At 43.4% G+C, this 19,285-nt stretch overlaps 2 protein-coding genes across 3 annotated transcripts; both read right to left on the reverse strand.

The window, feature by feature from the left end:
- Nucleotides 1-96: 96 nt before the first annotated feature.
- DIABLO (diablo IAP-binding mitochondrial protein) lies at nucleotides 97-16,088 on the reverse strand. Of its 2 annotated transcripts, XM_065889688.1 has the most exons (6): nucleotides 15,992-16,088; nucleotides 15,016-15,142; nucleotides 11,862-11,993; nucleotides 9,987-10,097; nucleotides 9,703-9,799; nucleotides 97-913 (listed from the first exon to the last, which is right to left on the reverse strand). In XM_065889688.1, the coding sequence occupies exons 1-6, from the start codon at nucleotides 16,039-16,041 to the stop codon at nucleotides 717-719; spliced, it is 714 nt and encodes a 237-aa protein (XP_065745760.1). In that variant the 5' UTR covers nucleotides 16,042-16,088; the 3' UTR covers nucleotides 97-716. The 2 variants fall into 2 exon arrangements, with proteins under 2 accessions (XP_065745760.1, XP_065745761.1); XM_065889689.1 differs by lacking the exon at nucleotides 11,862-11,993 and having other exon boundaries at nucleotides 717-913; nucleotides 15,992-16,041.
- A 398-nt stretch (nucleotides 16,089-16,486) lies between these two features.
- Nucleotides 16,487-16,621, reverse strand: LOC136133327 (uncharacterized). The gene has a single exon (XM_065890585.1). The coding sequence runs from the start codon at nucleotides 16,619-16,621 to the stop codon at nucleotides 16,487-16,489; it is 135 nt and encodes a 44-aa protein (XP_065746657.1).
- Between the last annotated feature and the right edge of the window lie 2,664 nt (nucleotides 16,622-19,285).

Consider the following 19,285-nt stretch of genomic DNA (forward strand, 5'->3'; position numbering starts at 1 on the left):
AAAGACACACACAAACGTCTTTTTTAAATGCAAAAAAAAATTATTCTCCTTTAGATACAACAGAGAAACTCCAAGGAAAAAAGGAAACGAGAAGTGTGTGTTGGAATAAGTCCTGTTAAGAGCACCAGGTAAACACTCTGCATCCAGTCCCTGGGCTTTTGGGCTTTTGGCTCCTTGGCCTGAGTTGTCCTTACAGGGCAATGGGGCCAGGTCACAGAAGGCATTAGAAACACTTACCAAAAAGAAATCTTACAAACACACAGGCTCCCCTTTCCCCAAAAAACTCACATCCCTATGGAGGGAGCAAATACTAAGTCATATTTGAAAATGTAGATGGGAAACTGAGGTTTAACAGCTACTAGTGGACATGACAGAGAAGGCCCCTTCTCTCTGGCCAGGTTGGTGAGATGCTCTGGGTGGGAGGTAAAAAGATCGATGCGTGAGAGGGCAGCTCTGCTGAGCAGGGTGAAATGTTAAACGGGGTGCAGTGCCCTGCAGGCTGCAGGGCTAAGAACCAGGTCCAGTAGAAGCCTGAGACCGTGGAGATAGGGGTCAGGCACTCACAGCTCACAATGACCTCTGGTCTGATGGGCCAGGGCAGGACCTGCCTGCCATGCCTCTGTGCGCAGAGAAAGCTGTGCTGACCTGGGGCTGGATGGCGTCTGCCCTTGCTTTCCCCAGGCCGAGTGGGCAGACGTGGGCAGCAGCTCAGGCCCTCAATCCTCACGCAGGTAGGCCTCCTGCTCCAGCTCAGCCCTCTCATCCCCTTCCTCCTGTGTTTTCTGTCGGAGTTCTTCTGTCTGTGCTTCTGCCAACTTGGTTTCTGCTTTCTGGGAAAGCTGGCGCACCTCCTGCACCTGCGATCTCACCAGCTGGATATGACTCCTGGCGGTTATAGAGGCCTGGTCCGCTCCTGCCAAAAGATAGGCCACTTATGCTGAGTGGACACAAGGAAAGCCTGGGGGCTCTGTGGTTGTCATCTGAGCCTTTCTTGGGGCCACTTCCCCTGCCCTCCCTGCAAAGCAGAGAACCCTCTACCCTCCACATCCAGGTCTGCATTTTACTCTTTATTGTCAAAACCCTGGCATTTTCCTCCAGCTCTCAGCAGCCATCATTGTTATAGTTATCAAATGCAATTCCCACAATCATCTTTATAGCTACTCAGCTCTTAGTATAGACGTTTTAAGATTTTAATTTTTTTAACTGTACATTTCTTTTTGACAAATGAAGAGATCACTAATAAAATTGTCAAACATCTCTTTCCTCACCTTACCCAATCTTCAGAGATAACATCTTTTAGAATTTTAAAGGGCACCTTCCTCATCCTTTAAAATGTTACTATAAAGCAACATTTCATCTATTTACTAGATGGGCTGCTGTCCAATTCATGAACTGTTGAATAAAGCCAATTAGATCTTTTTTTAAAAAGTTCCTACATTCATATGGAATACATAGAAAAAAATTTTATGACTAAATCTACATAATGGCACAAACAGTATTTATTGAACATATTTTGCAATTTTGTTTTTGAGCGCTATCATTTTACCCGCTGCTAGTGTATTTCATAATATAGATATCCGTATTTATTAATTCATCTACAGAACATTCAAGCAGTTCTTTTCTATGTTATTGCATTAATGAGAACCTTTAGTACAATGTAGAAAGACAGTGGAGGATAGCAGGTGTCCTTTTATTTCTGACGTTGATGGAAATGCTTCTCACATTTCACTATGAAATAGGATTATTTAACCATCATGTTTAGAACATTCTATAACTGTACTCAGATTTAAATCGGAAATGGGCACTACATTTTACTGAAGGCTTCTGGGGCATACACTGATGTGATTACACAAGTGGCTTTTCTCCTATAATCTACTGTAGATAATCCCAGGTAGTGAATTAAATGTTGATAGGGTTTTTGTTTTGCTATATGTAGATTTTTTAAATTTTATTTTTATTGAAATGTAGTTGATATACAGTGTTGTGTTAGTTACTGCTGCACAGCAAAGTGACTCAGTTACACACATACATGCATTCTTTTTTTTAACATTCTTTTCCATTATGGTTTATCATAAGATATTGAATAGAGTTCCTTGTGCTATACAGTAGGACCTTGTTGTTTATCCATCCTATATATAAAAGCTTACATCTGCTAACCCCAGCCTCCCACTCCATCCCTCCCCTAATGCCCTCGGCAACCACCAGTCTGTTCTCTATGTCCCTGATTTTGTTTGTTTCATAGATAAGTTCATTTGTCATATTTTGGATTCCACATATAAGTGGTATCATACAGTATTTGTCTTTCTCTGACTTACTTCACCTAGTATGATAATCTCTAGTCGCATCCATGTTGCTGCAAATGGCATTATTTCGTTCTTTTTTACGGCTGAGTAGTATTCCATTGTATATATGTACATCATCTTTATCCATTCATCTGTCAATGGAGATTTAAGTTGTTTCCATGTCTTGGCTATTGTGAATAGTGCTACTGTGAACATAGGGGTGCATGTATTTTTTGAATTATAGTTTTGTCCAGATACATGCCCAGGAGTGGGATTGCTGGATCATATGGTGACTCTATTTTTAGCTTTCTGAGGAACTTCCATACAGTTTTCCACAGTGGCTGCACCAACTTACGGAATCCCACCACCAGTGTAGGAGGGTTCCCTTTTCTCCACACCCTCTCTGGCATTTGTTATTTGTAGACTTTTTATTGATGGCCATTCTGACTGGTGTGGGGTGGTACCTCATTGTAGTTTTGATTTACATTTATCTAATTAGCGATGTTGAGCATCTTTTCATGTGTCTATTGGCTGTATGTATTTCTTCTTTGGAGAAATGTCTGATTCAATGTTCTGCCCATTTTTCGACTGGGTTGTTTGCTTTTTTGTCGTTGAGTTGTAGGAGCTGTTTACATATTTTGGAAATTAAGCCCTTGTTAGTCACGTTGTTTGCAAATATTTTCTACCACTGTGTAGGCTGTCTTTTTGTTTTGTTTATGGTTTCCTTTGCTGTACAAAAGCTTTTAAATTTGATTAAGTCCCATTTGTTTACTTTTGTTTTTATTTCCATTGCCTTGGGAGACCTAAGAAAACATTGCTATGATTTATGTCAGAGAATGTTGTGTCTATGTTCTCTTGATAGGTTTTTTTAATATTGAATTATCATTTTATTTTGAAGATAAATGGCTATATGTGATTTATATCTATATTCATAAGTGATACTGAACTATAGTTTTTTTGTTCTGGTGCTGGGCAAGTCCAGTTTGGGATCAGGCCTATGCTGGTTTTAGACAATTATAATAGTTGGGAGGCTTGTCATCATTTTTTGGTACACTTTCTGTAACACAGGATTATGTTTCTTGAAGATTTAATAAAACTCTCCCACAAAACTGCCTGGGCTTAGTGTCTACTTTGGGGGAACAGATTCTTTGTGAATACTATTTCAACTTTTGTGGTTACTGATCTTACTTGGATTCTTTACTTCTTGGGCCAACTCAGGATTTACATAAAGATCATAATATTCTCGTATGATTAAAAAAACCCTCCATATCTATAATAGCTCCTTCTGATGTTACTTTTGCTCTCTAAAAAGTTATACTTGCCAAACCTAATTTTTTTTTTTAAACCTAATTTTTAAGTTCTTTTCAAGGAACCAGAGTTTGCCTTTTTGACTATTTATTTTTGGCTGCGTTGTGTCTTCGTTGCTGCACACAGGCTTTCTCTAATTGTGGCAAGCGGGGGCTGCTCTTCATTGTGGTGTGTGGGCTTCTCATTGCGGTGGCTTCTCTTGTTGCGGAGCACGGGCTCTAGGCGTGCAGGCTTCAGTAGCTGTGGCATGCAGGCTCAGCAGTTGTGGCTCACGGGCTCTAGAGCACAGGCTCAGTAGTTGTGGAGCATGGGCTTAGTTGCTCCACGGCATGTGGCATCTTCCCAGACCAGGGCTCGAACCCGTGTCCCCTGCATTGGCAGGTGGATTCTTAACCACTGCACCACCAGGGAAGTCCCTATATATTTTTAGTCTTCTTATACCTTTTCTTTTATTCCACATTGTCTGAATTTATTTTGCTTTCTCTAACTTACTGGGTTCAAAGTTTATTTTCAGTTCTTCTTAGTACAGTGAACATTACCTGTCACTTATGGCTGCTGTTCTTTTTATTTATGACATGTGCCTTTAAATAAGGGTCAATTTCTATTTAAGAGCTACTTTGTATACAACTCTCTGGGTCTGCTATATATAAGACTTATGACAGTTCTAAATACTTTTAAATTTCCATTTTTCTTTATTGAGGTATAGTTGATTTACAATAGTGTGTAAGTTTTAGGTGTACAACATAGTTATTCACAATTTTTAAAGGTTCTAATCCATTTATAGTTACTATAAAATACTGGCTATGTTTTCTGTTCAGTATATCCTTGCAGCTTATTTATTTAATACATAGTAGTTTATACCTCTTCATCCTCTCCCCACTGGTAACCACTAGTTTGTTCTTTGTTCTCTGTGAGTCTGTTTTGTTATATTCACTAGTTTATTTTTTAGATTCCACATATAAGTGATATACAGTATTTGTCTTTGTGTCTGACTTATTTCACTAAGATTAAACCTTGCAAGTCCATCCATGTTGTTGCAAATGGCAAAATTTCATTCTTTTATGGCTGAGTAGTATTCCACTGTATATATACACCACATCTTTATCCATTCATCTGTTGATGGACACTTAGGTTGCTTCCAAATCTTGGCTATTGTAAATAATGCTGCTGTAAACATTGGGGTGCATATATTTTTGAATTCACAGTTTCATTTTCTTCAGAGATATACCCAGGAGTGGAAAGGAATTGCTAGATCATATGGTGGTTCTATTTTTTTTTTCCTCTTTTTTTTTTTTTTTTTTTTTTTTTTTTTTGCTGTGCTGCTCTGCTTGTGGGATCTTAGTTCCCCAACCAGGGATTGAACCCGTGCCCTCAGCAATGAAAATGCAGAGTCCTAAACACTGGACCACCAGGGAATTCCCAGTATTTTCAGTTTGTTTATTTTTACCATCTTTTTAAAAAAATTTTTATTGGAGTATAGTTGATTTGTTAGTTTTAGGTGTACAGTAAGGTGTATCAGTTATACATATATGTATATCCACTCTTTTTTAGATTATTTTCCCATATAGGTCATTACAGAGTATTGAGTTCCCTGTGCTATACAGTAGGTCCTCGTTAATTATCTATTTTATACATAGTAGTGTATATATGTCAATCCCAATCTCTCAATTTATCCATCCCCCCACCCTTTCCCCCCCATAACCATAAGTTTGTTTTCTACATCTGTGACTCTATTTCTGTTTTGTAAATAAGTTCATTTGTATCATTTTTTTCTTTGGTTCCACAGATAAGCGATATCATATTTGTCTTTCTCCGACTTACTTCACTCAGTACGACTATCTCTAGGTCCACCCATGTTGCTGCAAATGGCATTATTTTGTTCTTTTTTATGGCTAATATTCCATTGTATATATGTAGCACATCTTCTCTATCCACTCTTCTGTAAATGGACATTTAGGTTGCTTCCAAATCTTGGCTACTGTAAATAGTGCTGTAGTGAACACTGGGGTGCATGTATCTTTTCAAATTATGGTTTTCTTTGGATATATGCCCAGGAGCGGGATTGCTGGATCATATGGTAGTTCTATTTTCAGATTTTAAGGAAACTCCATACTGTTCTCCACAATGGTTGTACCAATTTACATTCCCACCCACAGTGTAGGAGGGTTCCCTTTTCTCTATACCCTTTCCAGTATTTATTGTTTGTAGATTTTTTGATGATGGCCATTCTGACCGGTGTGAGGTGACACCTCATTGCAGTTTTGATTTGCATTTCTCTAATAATTAGTGATATTGACATCTTCTAATGTGCTTCTTGGCCATCTGTATGTCTTCTTTGGCAAAATGTTTATTTAGATCTTCTGCCCATATTTTGATTGGATTGTTTGTTTTTCTGTTACTGGGCTGCATGAACTGTTTGTATATTTTGGAGATTAATCCCTTGTTGGGCACTCCGTGTTGGGCACTTCGTTTGCAAATATTTTCTCCCATTCTATAGGTTGTCTTTTTGTTTTGTTTATGGTTTCCTTTGCTGTGCAAAAGCTTTTAAGTTTAATTAGGATCCATTTGTTTATTTTTATTTTCATTACTCTAGGAGGTGGATCAAAAAAGGTATTGCTGTGATTTATGTCAGTGTTCTGCCTGTTTTCCTCTAAGAGTTTTATAGTGTCTGGCCTTACATTTAGGTCTTTAATCCATTTTGAGTTTATTTTTGTGTATGGTGTTAGAGAGTGTTCTAATTTCATTCTTTCACAGGTAGCTGTCCAGTTTTCCCAGCACCACTTATTGAAAAGAGACTGTCTTTTCGCCATTGCATATTCTTGCCTCCTTTGTCATAGATTGGTTGACCATAGGTGTGTGGATTTATTTTATTTTTTGAGGAACCTCCATACTGTTTATCACAGTGGCTGCACCATTTTACATTACTACTAACAGCGTACTAGGGTTCCCTTTTCTCCACATTCTCACCAACATTTGTTATTTATGATCTTTTTATGATAGCCATTCTGACAGGTGAGGTGATATATCTCATTGTGGTTTTGATTTGCATTTCTCTGATGATTAGCGATGTCGAGCATCTTTTCATGCACCCACTGGCCATCTGTATGTTGTCTTTGGAAAATGTCTATTCAGATCCTTCCATTTTTAAATCAGGGGTTTCTTTTGATACTGAGTTGTATGGGTTAAATTTCCATTTTGATTTTTGGTGAGGAAGCGGGGTATCAAGTAATTTGCTGAGTCTTTGTCACTTGGCATAAAAATCAATTTTTGTACATGTTGTATACTATTTGAATTTGAAGAGAATTTTTTTGGGGGGGAGGACAAAATTTTGTATTCAGTATATGCATTTGGTTAAGCTTTTAAAAATCATTCTGTTCCAACACTTAATAGTTTTGTTTTGGTCTTGACCTGTGAGCCTGAGATGTGTATAAAGCTCCATTTCTCCTTGTAAATCTGTCAGTTTTTGCCTCATTAGACACACACTTCATGATGTCTTGATGAATTGTTCTGTCCCTTTTAATGCTTTTTGTCTTGAATCCCCCTTCTGATTCTGACATTGCTCTGCCACCTTTTTTGAGGTAGATTTCCTTTTGTTAGTAATGGTTCAGTTTATCTTAAAATTCTAAACCTTCCTATGCGTTTTTGTTTTAGATGTGCCTCTGTAAACAGTTTTAGCTAGAATTATTTTTTAATACATTCAGAAAGTATTTAATATGTAAATTTATTCTTATTGTGATTACTGATATTTGAATGTGTTCTATTTTACTTTGCATTTTCTAATTAACAGGCTTTATTTCTTAAACCTTTCCTGCCTTAACTGAATTTTATCAACTCCCCCCCCCCTTTTTTTTTGCGGTACACAGGCCTCTCACTGTTGTGGCCTCTCCCGTTGCGGAGCACAGGCTCCAGACGCGCAGACCCAGCAGCCATAGCTCACAGGCCCAGCTGCTCCGCGGCACGTGGGATCCTCCCGGACTGGGGCACGAACCCGTGTCCCCTGCATCGGCAGGTGGACTCTCAACCACTGCGCTACCAGTGAAGCCACTCCCCCCACCCCAATTCTTTTTGAAGTGTTTAACAATGTCTAATGTTAAGCCATTGTCTCTCTTCTCGAGCAAGAAAGCTTAGCATGCTTTCACTTCTTCCCCAAACTGATTTGATTACTTAAAAGTTTAACACTCAGGGGGCTTCCCTGGTGGCACAGTGGTTGAGAATCTGCCTGCCAATGCAGGGGACACAGTTCAGTCCCTGGCCCAAGAAGATTCCACATGCTGCAGAGCAACTAAGCCTGTGCGCCACAACTACTGAAGCCTGCATACCTACAGCCCATGCTCCATGAGAGAAGTCACAGCAATGAGAAGCCTGTGCACTGCAACAAAGAGTAGCCCCCCTCAACTAGAGAAAGCCTGTGCACAGCAACGAAGACCCAACACAGCCAAAAATAAATAAATAAATTTATTTTAAAAAAGAACACTCAGAGCTTTTGACAAGTTTTACTAAATTTTCTTCATTAGTTTTGTATCTATCTCAGTTGCTTCTTTCTAAACTAATTTTTCTTTACAGAGTAGTTTTTCCAGAAAGTATAAGCAGGTGGTAAGCTGAGTCTTTATGTCTGAAAACATCTTTTATTCTCACATTTTAAAGATAGCTGGTTATTTTTTGTCATCTTGCATCTAGGGTTGCAGATAAGATGATTAATGTCTGATTATACTTCCTTGGTAAGTAACTGTTTTTTCTTATAGTTTTTAGGATTTTTCTTTGTATTCTTTTTTTTTACCATATGAGATATATTTATATTTTAAATTCTGTTCAGAACCTTTGTGAGCCCTTTCAATCAGTTCTGGGAAAATGTCTTTTTTCAGATAATGCTTATAATTTACTCTCTCTCTTTTCTCCTGCTAGATCTAAGCCTAGTGAGTGGTGAGGGCTGCCTGGGACTGTTCCTGCTGTAGAACCCTCAGCAAACCTCCCTGTTCACTGCACCTGGAAACCCTGCTCCCACCTTTGGTGTGCCACTACTAAAATGCTACTTTTATACTTCTGTTTCGCTGTTCATCCCAATCCTGTTTTCAGAATCTCTTATTCCCCGGGGCATTAGTTAACTAAGAATTTTTTGGTTTTACTTAGAAAATCTTTTATATCTTTAAGATTTCAGAAAACAATAGCACTTTAACAAACCAGTTTCCTAATAAGAACTTCTGTGGTGACATAGTTTGGGCCCAACCAGGTAAGATGTCAAATGAGGGGTTCCCTCAAATACATTTAATTAGAAAACCATTCAGCTCAAGCCCACTGGATGGACAGTGATGGTTTAAAAACACCTGGTGAATGAATAACTGCATTTTCTAAACTCAGGCACCAAGGCACAGAGGATGAAGCCCTGGCTACCAGGGGCAAAGGCTTTAGAATCTGACCTACTTTGCTGAATCCCAGTTTGGCTGCTTACTTACTGTGTACCACAGCACTCTGGGTGAATTACTTAACCCCCTCTATCTGCCAGTTTCTTCATCTATAAAGTGGGAATGATGACAGTAACTCCTACTTTAAAGGAACTATGGGGGTTAAATGTCTATAAAATGTTTATCACAAAGCCTGAAATATAGACACTATTCATAAATTATCCAGGTTATTAAAAAATAAATGTTCAAAACCTATTTGGAGGGCTCCCTGGTGGTGCAGTGGTTGGGAGTCTGCCTGCCAATGCAGGGGACACACGTTCGTGCCCCGGTCTGGGAGGATCCCACATGCCGCGGAGCAGCTGGGTCCGTGAGCCATAGCCGCTGAGCCTGCGCGTCCGGAGCCTGTGCTCTGCAGCGGGAGAGGCCACAATAGTGAGAGGCCTGCGTACCGCAAAAAAAAAAACAAACACCTATTTGGAAGCAATCAAAATTTCCAGCTGACAGTAGTTTTATCATTTCTCATTTTCTAGATATTAACTAGCTTCTGTGGGTCTGGTCTACACGGGCATTAATTTTTCCTTTGTGCAGATGAAATATTGGTTAATATATTGGAAATGGGAACATTTTCCCACAAAGTTATAGCCACAATATCCCTCACTTTTCAGCTACATGAAAACTCCAAGAGCACCTCCATAGTAAGAACTGTAACCTACCGGTTTGGTATGCAGCTTCTGCTGCCATCTCTGAGAGACTAACTGCAGTCATCCAGGTGGTTTCCAACTTCAAGTACTCTTGCTGTTTTGAAGTCATCTATAAATTAAACAAAGCACTTCAGACAACATGACTCTGCATTACGTCATTAAGCACATTTAAATGGACTTATTCAATAGTAGACTGAGAGAACAGCTACTGGTAAAACACCTTCATTCAATCATTTAGATAACCACAATGAGGCAGGAGCACTAATAACAGAAACGCCAAGTAACTTTTTGCTCACCTCAACTCTGGCTCCTATGATCACCTGCCACACTGCGTCTTCCTCCTGTGAATTCATTTTCCCAAGTAAACTTGTGTATTGTCGGTACAGAGAAATTAAGGTATAAACAGCCTACAAATATAAAATAAATGAGTAAAATAAGTGAGGCATATTAGGGTTAGTGAGACTCACACCTCAAGGTTAAGTCACATTGCAGCACGCTGGCTCTTCAGTCCTTCTGCTTCACTGAACCTGCACTATTGTATGAAGTAGAGGCATTATCCTAGGACATCAGTATCTCCACTTGTCGACTTTAGCGGGCTTCCCTGGTGGCGCAGTGGTTGAGAGTCCGCCTGCTGATGCAGGGGACGCGGGTTCGTGCCCCAGTCCAGGAAGATCCCACATGCCGCGGAGCGGCTGGGTCCGTGAGCCAGGGCTGCTGAGCCTGCGCGTCCGGAGCCTGTGCTCCGCAACGGGAGAGGCCACAACAGTGAGGCCCGCGTACCGCGAAAAAAAAAAAAACCGCTTGTTAGCAATTTAGACATACAAAAAGAACATAATGCAGATGGAAAACTCAGAAAACTGGGAATAAAGCTGCTGGAAAATGAAGGTAAAGAAACATATAAATGAGACTTTTAAAAATGATTCTGATTATCCATATACTCTCTATTAGCTCAGATCAGTGGTTTTTAAACTGTCCTCACAAAGAAGCCCCTGGTACCCCCAACTGAACCAGATCAGCATGGTCCCCCTGTCTTATATACTGGGCTGCTATATTTAAGATTTTTCTTTTAAAAAGGGTTCCTGGACAGTGAGGCCGAACACAGCCCCTTCCCAGAGGGTGAGTGTCCCACCTGCAGGGGCCCTACATTAAATGAGGATAAAGCAAAACTCTAATTCAAAAAGATACACGCACCCCTATGTTCACAGCAGCACTATTTACAGTAGCCAAGATATGGAAGCAACCTAAATGTCCACTGACAGATGAATGGGTAAAGAAGATGTGGTACATATATACAGTGGAATATTACTCAGCCATAAAAAAGAATGGAACAGGGGCTTCCATGGTGGCACAAGAATCTGCCTGCCAACACAGGGGACACAGGTTCAAGCCCTGGTCTGGGAAGATCCCACATGCTGCGGAGCAACTAAGCCCGTGCGCCACAACTACTGAGTCTGCCCTAGAGCCCGCGAGCTGCAACTACTGAAGCTCGCATGCTTAGAGCCCGTGCTCTGCAACAAGAGAAGCCACCACAAGGAGAAGCCCACACACCGCAATGAAGAGTAGCCCCCGCTTGCCACAACTAGAGAAAGCCCATGCGCAGCAACAAAGACCCAACTCAGCCAAAAATAAATAAATAAATAAGGAGGTGAGGGAAAGATGGATTGGGAGTTTGGGATTAGCAGATGCAAACTATTATACAGAGAATGGATAAACAACAAGGTCCTACTGTATAGCACAGGGAAGTATATTCAATATCCTGTGATAAACCATAATGGAAAAGAATATGAAGAAGAATATATGTGTAACTGAATCACTTTGCTGTACAGTAGAAATTAACACAACATTGTAAATCAACTATACTTCAATCAAAAAAAATTTTTTTTAATAAAATAAAATGAATAATAAAAAGGGTTCGTGGAGAAAGTCTAAAAACCAGTAATTCAGATCAGGACTCAGCCAACTTTTTTTTGTAAAAGGCCAGAGAGTGGCCCTACAGTCTCTGTTTGCAACTATTCAACTCACGAAAGCAGTCGTAGAGAATACACAAAAAAACGAGCCTGACCATGTACCAATCAAACTACAAACGCAGGCATCAGACCCGATTTGATCTGTGAGCCATAGTTTGCTAACCACTGACTTAGATGACCAAGACTTAACGAGAGGACACTTACCTTAGTATATTCAGTGATTGCTTCAATTAATGCATATGTGGTCTGAGAGAGAAAGGTAGAGGTGCTATCTGTTACCAAAGACACAGCCCTCCTGGTTAATGCATCATTACTAAGAGAATGAGGCTCCGGTTTCTGAAACACACAAACATTTTTAGTCAATTTCGAACCTAAAGCTCGAGCTGAGATCATAGACAGCCAAGTGAAAAATGTAATTCTCACACTGCAACTGCACTATGATGCTTCTGTGTTAACTTTTTCTTTTTAAGCTTTATTTTCGCTATTTAAGACAACATATGAAAATAATTCTAGAATATGCTTTCTACCTACTTTTGTTGCTTATTCTCTGCTCCAAAAAGCAAAGTATTTCTTTTCATCAAATAAAAGGCTAGTATTTATAATCAACAAATTTCATGAAGTTATGATTCATTCATTACCACAGTGCTAAATGCTTGGGATATAACGATAAACTAGAAAATTAATGCAATCAAGTACCATGGGAGCTGTGGAAGAAGTCTGGAGGGGCACACGTAAGATAGCAATCACTTCTACATCGAATGAGAATAACTTAGAAAAGGCTTCAGAGAGGTAATAAGGATTAAGCTGAGTTTAAGAAAGTAAATGGTGGAGAGGGCAAATCTGCAGAATGAGCTGTACAGTCTTGATGCAGGGGAGAGGAGACGCTTCCCTCTGACCTCAGCTGTTATGTTTAAAAAAAAAAAAAGGGCAGTATAACTATCTCACGAGTTAAGGGAATGTGGTGGCCACCCTGATTAAATATTGGCAACTATGATGACAAGTCATCCCTAACTCTCCCTTTTTCTCCCATAGCAGAGGATTTATTGTATCAGAACTAACAAACCAATCCCTCTATCATCTGTTGTCTTTTTGCTATTTAAAGTATAAGCACACTGAATCACTGCCTGTTGAAAGTAGCAATCAAGAAATATCTCTGATACACGAACAAATCATGAATTTTATCATATTTATATTTCAATCAACTAAGTAAGTATTCATTATGTACCTCGCACTGAGGGGCTAGAAAGGAAAGAATGATATCATCTCTGCTCATGAGAAGCTAATTTTGACCTATTCTGATAGTTTGTGTCTTCACAATGCTCTCCATTTTACAATGCACGTTTACTTGTTCCTCACAACAGTCTAGGTATTAGCACTTCTCTTTTAATGAGGAAACGGAAGCTCAGAATAGTTATGTAACTCTCCTCAAAAGTACGCATGTAGACCTCAAACCAAATCTTCTCACTCCAAAGTTTCCATTATGCTCTGCTGACTCAGGGGAGTCAAACAGATTATCATCAAATATCAAAATAGACAATATAAGTGGTCAGAGAGGGAAATCATTGTTGGCCAGGAACTAGGAAAGGCTTTAAAAAGAGGTGGGATTTGGGTCTCAAGACAACTAGGATTAGAATGGACATGTGTCCTGGGTTAGAAGAAACAATGAGGAAAAGAATACATATGATGTATGCAGGGGCTGTCGGGAATCTAGCCTGGTTGGAGTGGATGGCACAAGGGAGATGAGACTGGCTAGGGCACTGGAGTGCAAGGAGAGTTTGCTGGATTTTAGTTCTGTAACACATTACGGGGAGCCACTGCAGGCCCTGAAGAACGGGAAGTGGCATTGCTGTTCCTGCAGGAGAATGACTAGAGGCTCCTGTCAACCAGAGGCTCCTGGCATGTGGCCTAGAACTGAGGTAACTAGGGCTTAAGAATAGCATACGAACTAGAAAGGACAAACACAGGGGACTTTGCTGGTGGCACAGTGGTTAAGACTCCGCGCTCCCAATGCAGTGGGCCCGGGTTCTGTCTCTGGTCAGGGAACTAGATCCCATATGTGTGCCGCAACTAAGGAGCCGCGGAGCCACAACTAAGACCCAGCGCAACCAAACAAATAAAATAGGTAAACATTTAAAAATATATAAAGGACAAACACACAAAAAATCTTTTGGAGGAAGAAAGAAAAGGCTGTCCTAACAATGCCTGAAAATGGCTTGGTGTTCAAGTAAGGATTTTAGGGTTAAAGGGTCATTAGTACACAGAGATGAGGGCTGAAGTGAGGCACAAAAAGGGAAAGGCTCACGAGTGAGCCTCAGAAGATGCTGAAAATACTTGTGATAGATGGAATTAATCTTGTTGCGGTGATAAACACACATTTAAGTATCAGGAACATTTTGCCAAAATGGGGTTTGCCGATTTCTTATTTAGCTCTTCCTGATAAAGCATATAACCAACGGTTTTTTAATAAGGTACCACTTTCATATCACTGTCTACTTGACAACTCCACCTAGATGTCACTTCCAAAACTGAACTCTTGGTTTCTTCCTCCCAAACCCATTCCTCTCCATCCCAGTATACGGCAACACCATTCTCTCCGTTGCTTAGGCCTTTTAAAAGCACTGGAAGCGAAGTTATATACTTCACACCTAACCCACCGGCAACTCCTGCTGATGGCATTCAGCCCGCTCCCCCACCTGAGCCAAGCCCGCGATCATCTCATGCCTGGACCCCTGCTGGTCTTTTTAGTTCCACACAGCAACCTTTAAAAACTTATGTCAGATCATAATAATCTTATGTTAAAATCCTCTGTGGCTTCTTTTCCATAATAAAATCCAAAGCTCTACAATGGCCCACAAAGTACAGAAGTCAAAGCACATTCTGGTCCTGAGCTAACTCTGTGAGCTGAGTTCATCTATTTCTCTCTCTCTCCCCCCCTCTCATTCCACTTTCTCCTCTTCCGTATCTCCAGAATGTAAGCTTTATGAAAGCAGAAACTTCGTTTGATTTGCTCATACGGTCTCAGTGTGTATGGCACATAAAAGTTGCCCAATAAATTTTTATTGAATGAAAGACTATTTTGTTGATACTGTAATATGTTTTCTTTCTTCCCTCTTTATACAATCTGACCAACCTGACATAGTGTTCCTACCAAATACTACTATTAAAATGGAAATATTACTATATTTGCTCAGCTCTGAAAAGATGCCGATACACTAGAAAGTATACCATCACATGCGGGTGAGGAGGGGCGCGGGGTAAAACCATGAGAGCTTGTCGGATGCTTCACTGCCCACCTGGGACTTCAAGAGGACACAGTACACGAAGACAAACAACACGGAGTGACAGGACAGTACTCCACCTGGGCAATAGGAACTGCACACAGGGTTACCCCAAATCCAGCAGCCACAGTTTTGTGCCATGGTCTTATCAATTCCGAGAAACAGCGCTTCTCACAGTTAGCCACGACTGGCACACACCGTTTGTACCTAGAAACAGAAGTCAAATCTAGTAAGGCACAACCACCAACCTGTAAAAGCCTCTTCAATTTACTGATATTTGCAGGGGCTGGAGACTCAAACTCGGGCCCCGCTGGAACCCAAATGACGACGTAGGGTGGCCTTCCACACGACAGGGCTCTGTGGGGACCTGCGTGGACTGGAAAGGCCCGGGCTCGAAGAAACCGCTACTTGGCTCCCCGCGCGGGAATGCGGGCCGATGGTGCCGCAGTTTAAGAGTTACCAGGTGTGGACGTTTAAGGGGTGGTCTCAAAGCTTTTTAAAAACTCAGGCCAAAATAAAACGCTTCTGCAGGCAGGATTTAGCGCTGGCCCTCTGGCCTAGGCTGCAAGGGCTCTGATGGTCCCCTGGAGCCCGCAGGCGTCAAGAGGCCGAGGGAGCAGGGCCCGCGGGGAGACAGGCAAGTTCCTGGGGCTCCTCCGCCCTCACGGAAAACCTCCTCCGGGAACCCGCCGCCTGCCCGGACCTCTTCCCCTGCTCTCCCCAGTGACTTCAATGGGCCCACGAGAGTCACTTCGCGGGCAGGCCGAGCGCCCCCCAAAAGACAGCCCGAGGGTGAGGGAACGCGCTTTCGGTAGGTGGGAAAACGGAAAAGCCGTCAGTGAGACACGAAGCCCGGGCTTGCCCGAGGAGGCGGGAGGCCTCTGGCCAGAGGCAGAGGCGGGCCGTCCTCAGACCTCCGAGAGGGGCGGGACGCCGTGACCCTCTCGGCCGAGAAGGGAAGCGCGCGCCCGCAAGGCCGGGGCTGCGGCCTGAGTGCAGCGCTCTCAGTGTCCCCTCCCTCTGTCCGACCCTGACCTACACGACCTGAAGCCCTACCTGAAGAAGAAGGCTACGCTCCGCGACAGCCAACTCCGTAGAGCCGCCATCCCGCGTCTGACGGACCCCACACGCACACGCCGGAAGTGACGCCACTTCGTGAGGGGGGGCGGGGCACGGCCTCCACGTGAGAGGGCCTCTTCGCATGACCACGCCCCCCGCCCGAGAGCGCAGCCGGGATTGGACAGACGGGGAGAGAGGGGGCGAGGCTGAAGGTAACGGCTATAACAGCCTGGCCGGACACACAACTGCCGGAGCTTCCGCGTGGGGCGGGGCGGGCCGTGTGAGGACGCGGAGCGGGCGGAGCCAAGTCGGCCGTCGTGGAGGGTGGTTGGACTGGGGCCCTTCACCTCGGGAGAGTTCTCTCGTTAGCTGGCAGTGCGGGTCCGTCAGGACAGAAGTCGGAGGCGGAGCAGCGATCTGCTGGGCAGGCTGCTGCTGGGGCGGGGGTCGGGGCGGGAGGCGGGAGGGGCGGGAACCGGGCCGGGGGCGCTGTCACTTCAGCACCAGGAAATAGGTGGTCCAGCCGGCCAGCAGCAGCGCCCCGATGAGCACCGTGTAGCTGAGGAGCACGAAGGCCAGCAGCTCCCGCAGCAGCTGCAGCACGTGGATGGTGGTCGAGGCCGGCATCGCCCTGCGCGGGAGGCCCGAGGACCTGCGGGGCAGGGCACCCGGGAGACCCTGAGCACGCAAAGAGGACGGTTCTCTCCCCTTGACCAACCTCCGCTGGACTCTAAGCAAGCGCTGCTGAGCCAGGCACTGTTATAGACAGCGTGGACACAGGGAGCTAGACTAGGTCCCGGCCCTCTACAGAGTGAACATACTTTCCTGAGGCTAAGGAAGCCCAAAGTGCTGATTTTCTCCATTAACAACCACCTGGACACTCTGCACTGACACTACAGGATTCTTTTAAACCGAAAGTTCCCCTCATTCTTAGGCTCCCGATCTGGATCTGGGTTCAGAGAAGAGAGAAGCCGGCGGTTCCCAGACCCCGCTGCTGCACTGGTCTTCACCCCCAGCCCTCTCCTCCCATCCACCTCATTCATTTTTAATGTTGTGAGTGCTGCTAATGGGCTGGTGAAGTAAAGCTTTCTTTTGCCATCATTCAAGCTGCAGCCCCGGCTGTCAGCGCTACTTGGGAGGGGAAGAGAAGAAAGCCTTTTGAGTAGGGGGAAAGCAGCAGACCCTCACTGCAGCCCCTCTGCAATTCCTCTGGCCCCAAGGCTTATTAGTACACAAGAGTTTGAGGATCCCTGCTTTGTAGCCAGGCATGCTTGCCCTTCTGGCCAGCCAGGATAGCAGGAGTGCCAAGAAGTGGGTATGAATTTGATTCTGGGCTAATCTCCTTCCCCATCGTGCTCTTGGCATCTGCTCCAGCACTCTACCTTCCACCACAGATGGAATCATATGGTAACAATCACAAACCAGTTCTTTACCTCCACTGCTGCCCTGCCCAGCAACGCCCCTCAGTGCCAACCACCAGCTTCCCTTTCTCCCCATTTCACTCACTCAGGAAAGTTTCCACAACTCGTCCACCGCAGCAGCTCCACGGTCCCTCTCTGGTCTGGTGTCCAAAGGTAGGCTTGCGTGCACTCCAGCGATGTCAGCAGAGCTGAGGGATTTTCAGGCAGCAGCTGCACTCACCAACTAGGTGTGGTCTAGAGACCAATCACAATCCTCACGTGGTCCCTGAGCTCTCACGGAGCTGCGCACAGGCGATCCCAGACCAGGCGGGGCGCTGGCAACTCTGCCCGTCCTCTGCCTATGTCACCACCACGGCCCACAGAGCTCTGAACTTGCCTGCAAAGCTCCTGACTTAGATGGGCTGGGCAAGTGGTACACTAGGGGGGATTTCATGGCCCTCCTGTCTGGCTTTTCTAAACACTGCAGGTGGGATACAGTCCAAATCCTAACAAACTCCCACTGAGAGCAGTCCCATCCTACTCTGGAGTCTCAGACAAGAAGAACCACTGTACATACAACACTCATGACTGCCCAACTAAAGCAAAAGCTGTTGTCTTAAAACATATGCAAGTTCGAGCATTTGTGTGTGTGTGTGAGAGAGAGACAGAGAGAACCAGCTCAGAGAACCAAGAGCTCCCAAGTGCTTGATTCTAATTCACAGAGTTTAGCAGGTTAGAAACTTATTATACAGTCACCTTCCCAATGTGCCCACTTCCAATTTCAACTCCTCCAAACGTAAGGCAAAAAGAACCAGTCAGGATTTCAGCCAATAAAGAAGAGACCCTTTCCCAGATGTAACAATGAAGGGAAACGAAAGCACAAACTTTATGCTGCTTCTGATTCTTCTGCTTTTTGTAGTAGTTTGTAGTAAGAATATGTTTTGACCTTTAAAAAAAAGCAGGCAGTGTGGACATCAACCCTTTTATTAACATCCTCGTCCAGAAGCAAATGGCTCTCTAATTTGATCAGGATCTCTTATTATCAAATCATTGCCCTGCCGCAGCCGGGCTGAAACAGGAGCAGAACATTATCAAGCTGTGCAGGAAGCCAGTGAGTAGTAATTGCAACCCCAGAGAGCTGGTCATCTGGAGGGCTCTGTGTCCTGCCGAGTCACAGGAAAGAAAGTACAGCTGAGATTTATACCCTCATCCCACACCAAAGTAACATGGAAAAGGCTATTAAAATAGGCCTGATTCTGTTCCCCTTTAACTCTCACAACCTTCAAATGGATATCTCAAGTCAGTTATGTGTTCCAGCCTTTGCAGACTCTAGTCACCACCCAGTTTGGGGGTATTTTACAGCAACGGAGTAACTGGAGCTGAGAAACATCATGTAGCTTGAAGTTCATACGCATTCATTTAGAAGAGAATCCGAGAAATTTTACATTACTGCCTTTGACTGCTGGATGACAAAACGGCATCCTCTATTTTCTACAGTATGTCATCGTTAAACCATATGATTGAATATAATACACCAGGCTCTAGAGTATAATTCACAGTCTGTTCATAATTCATAGTCTATGTGATGTCGGTATTTCTCTGCCTTGCCATCTTGATTACAGCCCCTCTTCCTGGCTGCTTTAGATACTCTGTTTGTTCTGGTGTTGTTTTTCTTAAAGAAGTATTTCTTCTTGAGTTCAGCTCTGCTGAATACAAACACTTCCTCCTGGTGACAGGCCAGTCTTTAACATACAACTGAGAACAAGAGACAGACTCCATGTCGGATTAATCATAATCCTTGCCGTGAGGGCAGAGCTGCAGTGGCCTATCGCATGGGGATCCCCCCTTCCCAGTTCTCTTCAAGAATTAAATGTGCTGTTTTTAATCCTCC

The sequence above is a fragment of the Phocoena phocoena genome, chromosome 13 (genome assembly GCF_963924675.1).
Source record: "Phocoena phocoena chromosome 13, mPhoPho1.1, whole genome shotgun sequence".
NCBI lineage: Eukaryota > Metazoa > Chordata > Mammalia > Artiodactyla > Phocoenidae > Phocoena > Phocoena phocoena.